The sequence below is a fragment of the Vipera berus genome (assembly GCF_964194415.1).
Source record: "Vipera berus genome assembly, chromosome: 2".
NCBI classification, from domain to species: Eukaryota; Metazoa; Chordata; class Lepidosauria; order Squamata; family Viperidae; genus Vipera; species Vipera berus.
Window position 1 is genome coordinate 149622921 of NC_138203.1, and position 13073 is coordinate 149635993.

General features: G+C 36.3%; 1 protein-coding gene and 1 long non-coding RNA gene across 4 annotated transcripts in view; one reads left to right on the top strand and one right to left on the bottom strand.

Moving 5' to 3' along the window:
* The window catches only part of LOC308662691, a 110735-nt gene that overhangs the window by 51072 nt on the left and 46590 nt on the right, over positions 1 to 13073 (bottom strand). Inside the window, exon 3 of one of the 3 annotated variants that reach the window (XR_014025279.1) lies at positions 3870 to 4480. The exons of the other annotated variants lie outside the window; for them this stretch is intronic. This is a non-coding gene — a long non-coding RNA (uncharacterized lncRNA). Of the gene's footprint in view, positions 1 to 3869; positions 4481 to 13073 lie in introns of those variants that run through there. 3 annotated transcript variants of the gene reach the window in all.
* The window catches only part of SCN8A (sodium voltage-gated channel alpha subunit 8), a gene marked incomplete at both ends in the record, with an annotated part of 82787 nt that overhangs the window by 36924 nt on the left and 32790 nt on the right, over positions 1 to 13073 (top strand). The window contains 7 exons of the mRNA XM_081318788.1: positions 484 to 690; positions 2955 to 3242; positions 4126 to 4518; positions 7105 to 7240; positions 7799 to 8037; positions 9000 to 9173; positions 10270 to 10626. Of these exons, the coding sequence (XP_081174914.1) occupies positions 484 to 690; positions 2955 to 3242; positions 4126 to 4518; positions 7105 to 7240; positions 7799 to 8037; positions 9000 to 9173; positions 10270 to 10626 (1794 nt within the window). The remainder of the gene's footprint in view (positions 1 to 483; positions 691 to 2954; positions 3243 to 4125; positions 4519 to 7104; positions 7241 to 7798; positions 8038 to 8999; positions 9174 to 10269; positions 10627 to 13073) is intronic.

Consider the following 13073-nt stretch of genomic DNA (forward strand, 5'->3'; position numbering starts at 1 on the left):
TTAAATGGTATTAGCCAGGTGTTAGTGAAGAGGACACTTGCTGTTATTGGCAACAAAATAATGTTCGTATTAGATCGATTGTGATGGTGGTGACTTGAATTAGCTGCTGCAAAACTTCAGCTCTGGTGGAGAGAGGTCTAGAGACATATACAGTATGAATGCTTCATTCTTGAAAAGATTATCAGTTCTGGTGGGTAGAGATCATGAATGGTTTTTCCAACAGAAAGTTTGGTGAGAAATAAAACTCCTGGTTAGTCTCTTATTGAGCCAGGGCAGCAGAATGCATTAGAGAAGGAGCAGGATATATGTAAAACTGAAATGCAACATCTTATAAGTCACTTGTAGACAAAGCAAAACATTAATTCCTTGTACCAGGAATACTAGGGATATCTGTGCAATGAGGAAGAAGCAGTGCACCATAAATTCTTCTTTTACTTGGTGGTGCGGTCAGGAAATCTTACAATTACCCTCCCTTCTTTACAGACATTGCGAGCAGCAGGAAAAACCTACATGATCTTTTTTGTCCTCGTTATTTTTGTTGGATCATTCTACTTGGTGAACTTGATTTTGGCTGTAGTGGCTATGGCCTATGAAGAACAAAACCAGGCTACATTGGAAGAGGCAGAGCAGAAGGAAGCAGAATTCAAGGCCATGTTGGAACAACTGAAAAAGCAACAGGAGGAAGCCCAGGTTTGTTTCTTTCCTTCTTCTACCCCATTATTTAAAAAATGGTGTTAACTATGAATACCAAAATTTTACTTCCATCTAAAACCTATGCAAATATTCTGAACCATTTAATTCCACCCATTATTTCATAATGGTGTTACTTGTTATTTCTTGCCCCTAATCCCAATAATATAGAAAGTTTCCTCTACAGGTAGTCCTCAACTTACAACCACAATTGAGCCCAAAATTTCTGTTGCTAAGTGAGACATTTGTTAAGTGAGTTTTGCCCCATTTTACAATCTTTCTTGCCACAGTTGCTATGTGAATCACTGCAGTTGTTAAGTTAGCAACACAGTTGTTAAGTGAATCTGGCTTCCCCATTGACTTTGCTTGTCAGAAAGTCACAAAAGGTGATCACATGATTCTGGGACACTGTGACCGTCATAAATACATGCCAGCTGCCAAGCATCTGAATGTTTATCATGTGATCATGCAGTGGTCATAAGTGTGAAAAATAGTCATAAGGCACTTTTTTCAGTAGTGTTGTTACTTCGAATGATCACTAAACGAATTGTTGTAAGTTGAGGACTACCTGTAATCCTAATAATACAGAAAAGTGATGCTGAAGCATTATCCTTATCAATGCCAAATTGGAAGTTGAAGAGTATTCAGTTCATAGTTGGAATCTGATAAAACACAGTGATGTTGTTCACATGACATGCTGTGCAAAATTTGGTTAGAAATATGGCCTGAACCTAGACTGTGTCTGTGACTGAAATTAAGGCAAAAAGTCTTAACCGCCATTTGAATTATGGCCTGCAAAAGTAGACTATTTCTGTGATAGCATAGCTATTGCTCTGCTTTTCACAAGCTCCATCCTACTGATGGCACCATACTAAGGAACTGCTGGAAATTCCTAAGGAAAAAGTTAGAATACTGTAGTTACTAGGCACCTCCATGAGGATTTTAGGAAATCTGCCCAGAGACACAGAAGACCCCACCAAAAGTTAAGGTGTATTGTGAGGTAAATGTCTTCAACCAATCAAAACCACTGATGTAATCTGTAAGGCACATACACCTGTTGTGAGGGCATGTAGGGGCCATTTGCTTTGTCATTCTAGTCCAATGATGGCGAACCTATGACACATGTGTCAAAGGTGACATACCTTAACATTTCGAGTGACATAGCAGTGTTCGTCAACACCCAACAACTATTCTTAAAAAGAATAAGATGTAATTTTGTGCAGCCTCCAGACTCTTTAGAAAGGAATTTGTTTTACTCGTGTTTTATTTTTGTAATTACTTGACATTTCTTTATACATAGCACGCATGACTAGACTGTATGGTTTAAAATAAATGAATGTATATGTTTCCCTTGTGTTTGTGTGCGACAGGCCAGCGGAATCAAGTTAGGGTTTTTCTAAATTTTTGATATACAGAACCCAAAGTTTGCCATTACTGCTCTGGTCCCAAGTGTGAGCTCCACAGAATAGAAATAAAGTTTGAATATGTTCCCACTCACATTTATGTGATTATTAGCTAACTCACACCAGTGAAACAAACCATCCGACTTTGGGCTGGGCCAATACTTCAGGGCTTGTAGAAGATCTAGACTTTATCTGAAAAGCCTCTGACTCTGATCAAGCCACCATACTCCTGTATTCTTGTTATGAAGGAATGGTTATCCACAGATCACATGGCATATTACTTGGTTGGCATATTAGTCAGAAGGGGAGGTGACGTAAAATTGCTGTCAACTAAATAATCTGTGATGTGTCCTATATAGAAGTTAGTATTACGTGTGAACACACACAAGGTTTCCAAGACTGGAAAGTGTTTTCTCCCAAGTTCAGATAGGCCTATTTGCATTAGATAAATCCTTGTGAATTTTGTCAGTTGTGAGATTATCTCAAATGGCCTCCTTGTGGCTAGACTGGGTAGGCCTATCCCTGAGAAAAAATATGGAGGGTGGCTTCTACCTTGCAGAAAAGTTTTTTTTCTCTCTCTTTTACAGAAATTCCTTTTCACACATAATCCATGCCTGGTGACCTCATTATAATGTCAGCATTATAATGCATAGTGATAGGAGCATTATTTGATAGGAGCATTATATGGCTCAAAAACTGGAAAGAGACATGATTTTTGCTGATTTACTGAATATACCATGTATCTACCAGCAGATTCACTCTCCTGAATGCTACTCCTTGCTTGATCCTGTGTTAGTTGATCACTTTACTGACCTTTAGAAATTCATATTTTAACCTCTCGAAATTTCTCTTTTCCCGAAGGCTGCAGCCATGGCTACCTCAGCAGGGACCGTGTCTGAAGATGCTGGAGAAGAAGACGGTGGAGGAAGGATGTCCCACACCTCATCCGAGTTCTCCAAGCTCAGCTCTAAGAGTGCCAAAGAGAGACGAAACAGAAGGAAAAAGCAAAGGCAAAAGGAGCTCTCGGAAGGAGAGGAGAAGGGAGATCTTGAGAAAGTATTCAAGTCAGAATCAGAAGATGGAATGAGGAGGAAGGTTTTCCGCTTGCCGGACAACAGGCTTGGCCGGAAACTCTCCATTATGAACCAGGTAAAATCTCAGTTCCATAAACAAAATTTCCAAATTTATATTGTGCCGAGGCTGTGTGAGAGAAGGATGGACTGGAGTCTTTATCCACCTTTTCAGATAGCTGTGCAACATGTTCCCTTTTTATAATCAGTGTTTTAATTTGACTCAGTGCATGCAGCAGTCTTTGATACAATGAAGGCCTTGCTTCTGTTCCTTCTCCACCTTGCTTAAGCTTCGCAGCTACTACAGGTAGTCCTCGACTTACATTTAGTGACTGTTCAAAGTTACAATGACACTGAAAAAAGTGACTTAAGACCATTTTTCACACTTATGACCATTGAAGCATCCCCATAGTCATGTGATCAAAATTCAGACAACTGCTTGTCAACTGACTCATATTTATGAAGGTTGCAGTGTCCTGGGGTCATGTCATCATCTTTTGCGACCTTCTAACAAGCAAGGTCAATGGGGAAGCCAGATTCACTTAACAATCACTTTACCAACTTAACAACTGCAGTGATTCACTTAACAACTGTGGCAAGAAAGGTTGTAAAATTGGGCAAAATTCACTTGACAAGTCTCACCTAACAACAGGAAATTTGGGCTCAATTGTGGTCATAAATCGAGGACTACCTTTAATCTGCCAAGTCCAAGGAGTAAATGGGACTACCAAGCTACAACAAGAGAAGTGGAGTGTAAATTATGTATTTGATTTGAAATAACTGCCCAATTGCTTGACAACAGACCTCTAGTACATTTGCGAGGTATTTTCATGAAGAATTTGTTTTCTTTCCAGCTTTTTTTTTAAATCCAGGATGTCATTTCCTTCAGTAGTGGTACTTTATGGATTCTTGCCTCTGTTGCCCAATTCCAATTTTGGCTTCTTCTTTGTTTTCCCTTTCAGTCACTGCTTAGCATTCCAGGATCCCCATATCTCTCTCGACACAACAGCAAAAGCAGCCTTTTCAGCTTCAAGAGAGGGTGCCGGGATCCTGGGTCAGAGAATGAATTTGCCGATGACGAGCACAGCACAGTGGAAGAGAGCGAGGGCAGGAGGGATTCACTCTTCATCCCAATCCGAGGCTATGACAGGAAAAGTAGCTACAGTGGTTACAGTGGTTATAGCCAAGGAAGCCGGTCATCACGCATTTTCCCCAGCATTCGTCGGAACGTGAAGCGGAATAGCACTGTGGACTGTAATGGTGTGGTCTCCCTGATTGGTGGCCCAAATTCCAACATTCCCAGCGGGCGTCTTCTGCCTGAGGTGAAAATAGATAAGGCAGCTACTGATGACAATGTAAGGAAGTCAGTGAGTAGACAGTCTAGGCATGGCGGTCTGCCCTTTCTGCATTCCTGTATGCCGCCAAATGGATCCCTGATGGAATGACTAGAAATTGGTTTGACATATGATCATCTGAACCCTCTTTTTAAATTATTCTGCTTTTAATCCTTATTTTTCCTTCTACCTATTCCCATTTTCTTCTTCCTCTTCCTTCGGACTTCTAAGAAAATAATGGCTTGGAATATTTTATTTTTTTTAAAAAAGGAATATAATACTGATAAATGTGCTATTTGTTACATCAAAAAAGTGAAATTATCTGAAAATTACCTAGAAAAACATCTGGGTAGGAATGAGGTAGAGGAGATATTTTTAAATCCCACATGTATAAATAGAATTAATTCTGTGTAATATTTTCCTCACAGATTATTTCTTTCCTTTTTTGAGAAACTTTAGTTTATAGTTTAAAAAGCAAGATGATTGAAATAAAATGTAATAAAACTTCCCTTCATGGCTCTGTAAGCTATAAATAATGGCATTATTTCAGAATTTTCAGGGTATTGAGAAAAAAAGATGATTTTCTCATAGTGAAAACAAAGAGACTGCAGGTTGCTCTTCACTCATAATATGTTAGGCTGAATCCCAGTAAGATCCAATCCGGTTTAATTCTTTATTGGTTTTCACCTAATGGACAGAATCTTGCCAAACTAAAGTTCTAACCTTCTATCCTACTAGCTATAACTTGACAGATTCTAGGGTGGGGCTACCCTGAACCTCTTCCCCCTTCCATCTTGGAACTATGCAGTCTCTTAATCTGGGACAGCTCTGAGTTTGCAAAATACTCCTCCTCTGCTGCTGCACAGGTGCACATTCCATCACATAATAGTAGCTCTTGTAATTTGGAACACTGTAGAATCTCCTCTAAAAGATGATCAGTATAGCTTTTTCTAGGGCACAGAAAGCTTTGCCTAAGATAGCTGGTTTAAAGAGAAAAAATTGCAGAATTCTCCATTTTTTTAAAAAAAACCTCTTATTTATTATTTATTCATTCTTAATTAAAAAACACACATTCCTTCATGAATAGAAAGAATAAGAATTCAGAACATATTAATATTAAAAAAGGTGGAATGGGGAAAATATTAGGAGATTTATTTAATGTATGTTTCTGCTACAGTCATGAAATTATAACCCATTGACATATATGTTTAAAAATAAACAAAGAGTCAATGAGAGGTAAAAGATCAGATATACTGTATCCATCACCGTCACAAAGCAAACCTTAATGCTATAAACTTTTAATACAAATTTATAGGGTTATTATCCAGATGCAATTTAGGCTGACAAAAGGCACATGAGTCAGGAGTCCCAACTTGGACTAGAAAAGTGAAAGAAGGAGATTTATTTTGTCTCCTTAGACAACTTTTCCAAACAAGATCCTTTCTTACGTTCTTAAAGCTTCATTTTTCCCCCATTTCCAATTTATAGTAATACAGCTACTTTTCTATTAAAGTGAAAATTTCACCAGTGGCAGAAGAAACACTAAGAAAACCTTCTTTTGTCTTTGGATAAGGTACATAACGTCGGTCTTACTTCTTGTCTGTGAACTCCAAGCTCTTTTTTTCCAAAACACAAAAAAATGAAATCCCAAACATCTTTAATTCCTGCAAGCAAAATTAAATCATTTCTCCCTGAGAATGTTTGAAGCCTTTCCTAATTAATTTCAGTTTAGTCCCCACCCTTTTCCCTAGTTAGCATGTTAGTATACTGTGTTGTTCTAGAATTTATTTCTCTAACAGCATGCAAAAATTACAAGTTGCTAACAACAGCATGATGCATGGAGAAACATTATGAGATATATTGCTATGTTACATACCAGTTTCAACTGATATTTTCCTTGCACAGGGACTTCCCAAGCAGTGCTTTTGTTCAACTAATCACTACATATGCAAAACCATTTAGGGAATATTCACTATTCACCAGATAAATAGTGGATTCCAAATAGCAACATATGTAGTTCATAAGCAGCAGATAATGAATTTGTTTGTCCTAAAGCTATAGCGAATCAAATTATTTGTAATACAATATAGTTGTGTTTGTCTCTAATTACAGAGAAACATGGAAGGAACCGGTCGAAATTAAGTTGCTACTAGAATCAACCGTAGACAAACACAAACAATATAATCACTCTATGTTTGTATTTATGCCTATTTAATTTTCTTTAATTTCATAGATACAAAACTGCACTCTAAATGATGATCTAGTGATGTTTAGGATTAAGCTAGGTATGTACAATTTGAAAAATTCTTCTAATATTTTTTTTGTTACAGCTGAGTCTGAATTTGACTAAAACTAAAAAGGAAGATTTTTTAACTTTTCCTCGTGGATAATTTTTATGAACCAAGTTTTCCCATTAATTGCTTTTATTCTTGCAGGGGAAAAGATTTCCCTGCAGCAAGAAAAGAAACAGGAGGATAATTTTGACAGTGGAAGTCCCATCTGCTATATAATCCAGATCTGATAGAGGAGTAGAAAACAAATTCTCTCTTTTCAGTCAAAAGCCTATTTAAAGAAAAACATTTTAAAGAACATTAATGGATTTTGCAGGCAACCACAGAAGTAGAGATTAAGAAGAAAGCCACTGGGTCACTTCTGGTGTCAATGGACCAACTGAATGCTTCATTTGGAAGAAAGGATCGAACCAATAGTATAATGACAGTCATAACAAATACTCTTGTAGAAGGTATGTGTAATAGGAATATATCCATTTCAACAAGTTCATAAGGTCACTACATTTTCAAAGATTATTTCCTTTTCTGTTACTTAATCAACCAGAGCAAAACATCATGATAAATACATGAATGCTAAAAGTATGCAGGTCTTACGAAGTTACGAAGTTTAACTGACATTCAAGCCTCAGTTTATATATTTTTTTATTTATCAGGCATATGTATTTTGTGCCCCATTTTTAACATGATGTTTTGCCTTTTTTAATATCCAAAAAGAATAAATCTACATATCTGAATTAGAGGTAGCCAGTGCTTTTTTTGTAAAAGAAAAAGGTGCCGGAATTCACACGTCATACAACCTGCTTTGCCTACCCTACAAGGTTCCATGCAAAAAAGGTGCCGGAACTCCGTTCTGAGCGTTCTATGACAAAAAAAGCCCTTGAGGTAGCAGAGCCAACAAATTAAGAATGACTCAGTTCTGGCATTAAGTTTCTTTGAGTAGTTTGAATTTTGAATAAACTATGTATTCACATTAATGTTAACTTCTTTCTCATTTTGTTGTGGTGATACAGAACTGGAAGAATCCCAAAGAAAATGTCCCCCTTGCTGGTACAAATTTGCTAACACCTTCCTCATTTGGGAGTGCCACCCACACTGGGTGAAGTTAAAAGAGATTGTCAACCTGATTGTCATGGATCCTTTTGTGGATTTAGCCATTACTATCTGTATTGTTCTAAATACTCTTTTCATGGCAATGGAACATCATCCCATGACCCCACAATTTGAGCATGTCTTGGCTGTAGGAAACCTGGTGAGCAGTTTTTACATTAAAAGTTTCCCAGTGGCGGGTGGAATTATTAAGAACAGTATTTATTTACTAGATTTTATTACGTTTATTACTTTATAAGTAATTAAAGGTGGCAAATATACTAATACTCCTTCCAAACCCCTATTTTCCCCACAACAACAACCATGTGAGAGTAACTGGTCCAATCTGGCTTTCATGCCTAAAATGGGATTGCTCTTCTGGTTTCTAGGCCAACACCTTCACCACTACCACCACAAATCCAGGATATCTGATTAGTATTTTGTAATTGTAGAAGAGTGGTTGAATTATTCACAACCTCTTCATCAGACTGAAGAGAGCTGTTGAACTTTGTTAGACAAATTCAGAAAATTAAGGGGCATGTGATTCTACAAAAATCATTTCATACTATTGCCCACAGGGCTATTTTTGGACCATCACAGCTTTAAGTGAGATCATTGTGTGATTTTTAAATACTCATCAAATCAGATAGAGATAGGCCAGGATTGTAGTTATTTTATTTTTTTAATATATGAGATGAACAAGGGATTTCTTCCAGCTTGTTTTGCCATTAAGAAGCACATTTATAGCAAAATCATTTACAGCTTTTTTGGTGGAGAGGGTCCGTCCTGTTTCTGGAATAACCGTACATGATTTTTTTTTAAAAAAAAAAATCAATCTCCCCAATATTGCTGTTTATTTTGCTTTTATTTTCATTATTTTATTTTACTTTTGAGAGATGGTTGAATATCAGCTGTGCTTCTCTTCTTCATCCCTAAAACATCAAGTCAGCTCCCAGGAGAATAATTGGAAAATTTCCTCTACATTTCTTCCGGTGAAACAAGCATTCAAATTCTAGAAAAAAATAACTATTAAGTTATGAACCTGCAGCTAGGAATTTTTTTTCTCTTCCCTTCACACTTCACAAACCTACATTAATTCAGTTTAAATGTTCTCTTTCTTTTCAGGTTTTTACTGGAATTTTTACAGCTGAAATGTTCCTGAAGCTCATAGCAATGGATCCCTACTACTATTTTCAAGAAGGGTGGAACATTTTTGATGGATTTATTGTCTCACTCAGTTTACTAGAACTGATGCTAGCAGACGTGGAAGGGCTTTCAGTGCTGCGATCTTTCCGATTGGTATTCCTTATTTATTTTACACATTGAACATTGGCTATAAATGTATCTTTATCTGGATATAAATATAAGAAATTGCTGTTGGGCTCCATGCAAATTACTATGTGCTAGTGATGCTTGAGAGTTTGAAATTTGTTAAATGCTTTAATCCAGCCACAAGAAAAAGTTCCTGTGATTTCTATCTATGGTTTATGTAACTATATTGCTCCATTTCAAATTTTCTATAGTTGAATGAAATAAATATGGTTGCTTTCAGTGGTGTCCTCTTTCCAACTGATGAAAAAGTCTTTTTCATCCAGTGGAATAATGAAGAAATACATAATTGTTATTATTCTCCCTAACCAGTTCAGGCCTTTAGGTAGTACAACTATGATACTGAAGATTCCCCAAACTATGTGTCTTCATCATTTACATCAGTGTATCTGATCTTTCTCAAATAGCGCCTATGAGGATGATCTGAGGGCCACTATAAATATTCATGCAATTGAAACTAATAGGAGTGTCCATCAGAGAAAATTCTATCATTATGCAGAGAATAGGAGCAGAAAAGTAAAGTGAAGTGAAAAGAAACAATGTGGTGAAAAACCAGATTGTCGCTTGAGTGTTATTGTTATATTTATTAGCATTATGTACATTTCAGAAGGATAATTAAAAAGAATATTGTTTATTAAAATGAGGTAAATTAATTGACAGGGGAAAAACTTTTACAGCCTGTTAAAATTGCTTTTATAATATTATATGGTAATATGTAATATATAGAAGTATATTCCTGGAAGAGTAAAAATATTTCCAGGCCTTTGTCAAATGGATCTCAAGACTGGATTAAAGAATATTCCCAACCTGCAATTATGTTTTCATGTCTGGCACGATGTACAGTGATAATGACTGATTGAAAGGCTTCATGATGAGCCTTTCCAGCTGAAAATTCATAGTTATAATTCTTTATCTCTAGAGATGTCCTGTCCATTGTTTAATTAATGACAATCAGTTATCCTCTCTTGAAACTGATCCTCTATTTCTATAAGTATTGTTTTATTGTGTCATTCCCCCCCCCTCCCGGCTTTTATTAAGTATGTGTGTTTTCTCCTTCATCTTGCAGCTGAGAGTCTTCAAGCTGGCAAAATCCTGGCCAACTCTGAACATGCTGATAAAAATCATTGGTAATTCAGTGGGTGCCTTGGGGAACCTGACCTTGGTGCTGGCCATCATTGTTTTCATATTTGCTGTAGTGGGGATGCAGCTTTTTGGCAAGAACTACAAGGAATGTGTCTGCAAAATCAACCCTGATTGTACTCTTCCACGATGGCATATGCATGACTTCTTCCACTCTTTTCTTATCGTCTTCCGTGTACTATGTGGAGAATGGATTGAAACTATGTGGGACTGTATGGAAGTGGCAGGACAGGCAATGTGCCTTATTGTCTTCATGATGGTGATGGTCATTGGAAATCTGGTGGTCAGTAAATATCTATGGTTCTTTTTAAGTGGGAAGTGAATGGATATCTTGTAATAATCCTATTTGTTGTTAAAGGTATATGTCTAGGGGTCCTATAAAATGGTACTGAACTACTCATGTAGGTATTCATTTCTCAAAACTAGCATTATTCTGGGATATTGTGAGAAATTTAAATTACAGCTCCCAGATTAAACCACTTTAAAAAAAGCTTCTAAAGAAGGCATCAGAAGAGAAAACCTAATACGATACTCGAGTCCTTACTGCCCATGAATGCTAAATCCAATGCTGAATCTGGGTAATAATGGACTTAGCAATGTTGCCCCAATATATGTGTTTATGTGTGTGATATTACTTAATAAAATGGTATGGAATGCACGACATAAGGGCAGGGAAAAAACTTGTATTATTTATGTCAAGCAGAATGCTTCTGCCATAACAATGGTCCCACAGTGTGATTCATATTTTAAAAATATGAATATTGAAAAGTTCCAACTTTTCAAACTGCATACAACTTTTAAAATGTTCATGTCTTTTTTTAAAAATGAACATTTTATTACTCTACCTGTTTTGTTCTTCCCCTCCAAGTTGTACAAATTTGTTCCTATATTAAATATTTTAATTAAGCCAGCCCATTCACAAACAATGTGCAAGCTTTCACATTATCCAGAACTATTTTTCAGAAAAGATGACAAATATAGTATTGGGTGTTGAAATCTAACTTTCACATAAAAATTCATTTTATCTTTCAATCACTTGTTTTTTCTTTTCTCTTCAATTTGTTTTTGCCTTTTTTATTTTTTTACAAAAGCCACTTCAAGATGAGCCATACCTAAAATGACAGAAATGGGTACCATTGAGAATAAACTAATAAGTTTAGATTGACTGACTGATTAACTATTATGTTCTATCAAGTAGGTGTTGATTCTTAGCAACCGTATAAATAGATTTTCTGTAGGATAATCTGTCCCCAATCTGGTTCTTCAGATCTTCTTATGCTGCATCCATTACTGCTGTAATCCAATCCTTTTACCTTGCTGCTTGTTGTTCTCTTTTTCTTTTTCCTTCCACTTTTCTCAGCATTTTAGATTTCACAAGACAGCTAGGTCTTTGTACAATGTATCCAAAATATAATTCAAGTCTGGTCATTTGTACCCTAGAGAGAATTCTAGATTTATTTGTTCTATGATTCATTTGTGTATTTTATTGGCTATCCATGCTGCTATCAAGATTCTTTTCCAACAGTAAAGTTCCATAATGTTAAAATTGTTTCTGCACTGCTTCTAATTTCAAATTTTCTATAGAATGTTACAGTAAAAAATGTTGCCTGCACAATTCTGATTTTTGTGGCTAAAGACACATCAGAGCACCTAAGTATCTTTTTTCAAGACGTTCCTTGTTATTCCACCCATGTGGCATATTTCTTGACTGATTCCTTGACTGTGGTAAATGATCTTAAACAGCAGAAGATATTTGCCATCTTAGTATCTTCACTATCAAATATAAGGCTGGTTGCTGTGCTTCTTGACTTCTTTTCTTCTTTATTATTTAGTCTTAATCTTATTTTTGCACACTCTATTAAGACTCCTTTCTTGGGTACAGGTTATCTAGACTGGCCTCTTCCAGTCTATTGGCCAATATGTCATTCTCCAGATTTGCTGGTATAGTGTGGTTAAAATCTTTATTGATTGTTCATCTGTTGCTTGCCATATTTTTGTGGATACAATATCAACCCAGTATGATTGAAGTACTGGTCTATTAGAGGTTTTTGTAAGTACAGAATATCTTGGAAGTTGATTATTTATTCACTAGTATCCCATAGCATACTACCTCAAATTTGGGACCTCCTTCTAAATTTGGATATCATTTGGAAGACTTTCCTTATTTTTCTATGTGTGTTAAATTCTTCCCTTGAGATCTTGTATTTATTTATTTTGGCTTCTCTTCTTGATAATTTCCACTGTTTGTTCTGACATCCAGTTTCCTTTCTTCTGTTTCCTCATCTTTGGCAATCTGTGTTCACAGTCATCCTCAACAATCTGTTGGACTTCATTCCATAGTTCTCCTTATTCTGTATTAATGAGGTTCAAGATTCTGATGTGATTGCTGATATTCTCCTTGAAAATTGTGAATAGATGTTCAAGATTATTTTGTGGATACTGGTTGACTTTCTTCTCCCAGTGTAGCTTGACTTTGAACTTGCACATGATAACTTGTTCCACAATCAGATCCTGGCCATGTTTTTACTGTTACAACTGAGTTTTTCAACCTCCTTGTACCAATAATATAAATTTTTGTTTATGTGATATCTGGTGATGACCATGTTCATAAGCATTTGTTTGAACGTTGTGATTCTCCTGCTTCATTTCTGTTTCCTAAGTCTTACAATCCAATTACATTTTCTTTCTTAATATTTCCAACTTTGGTAGTCCACTCTCTCATTTGCCTGA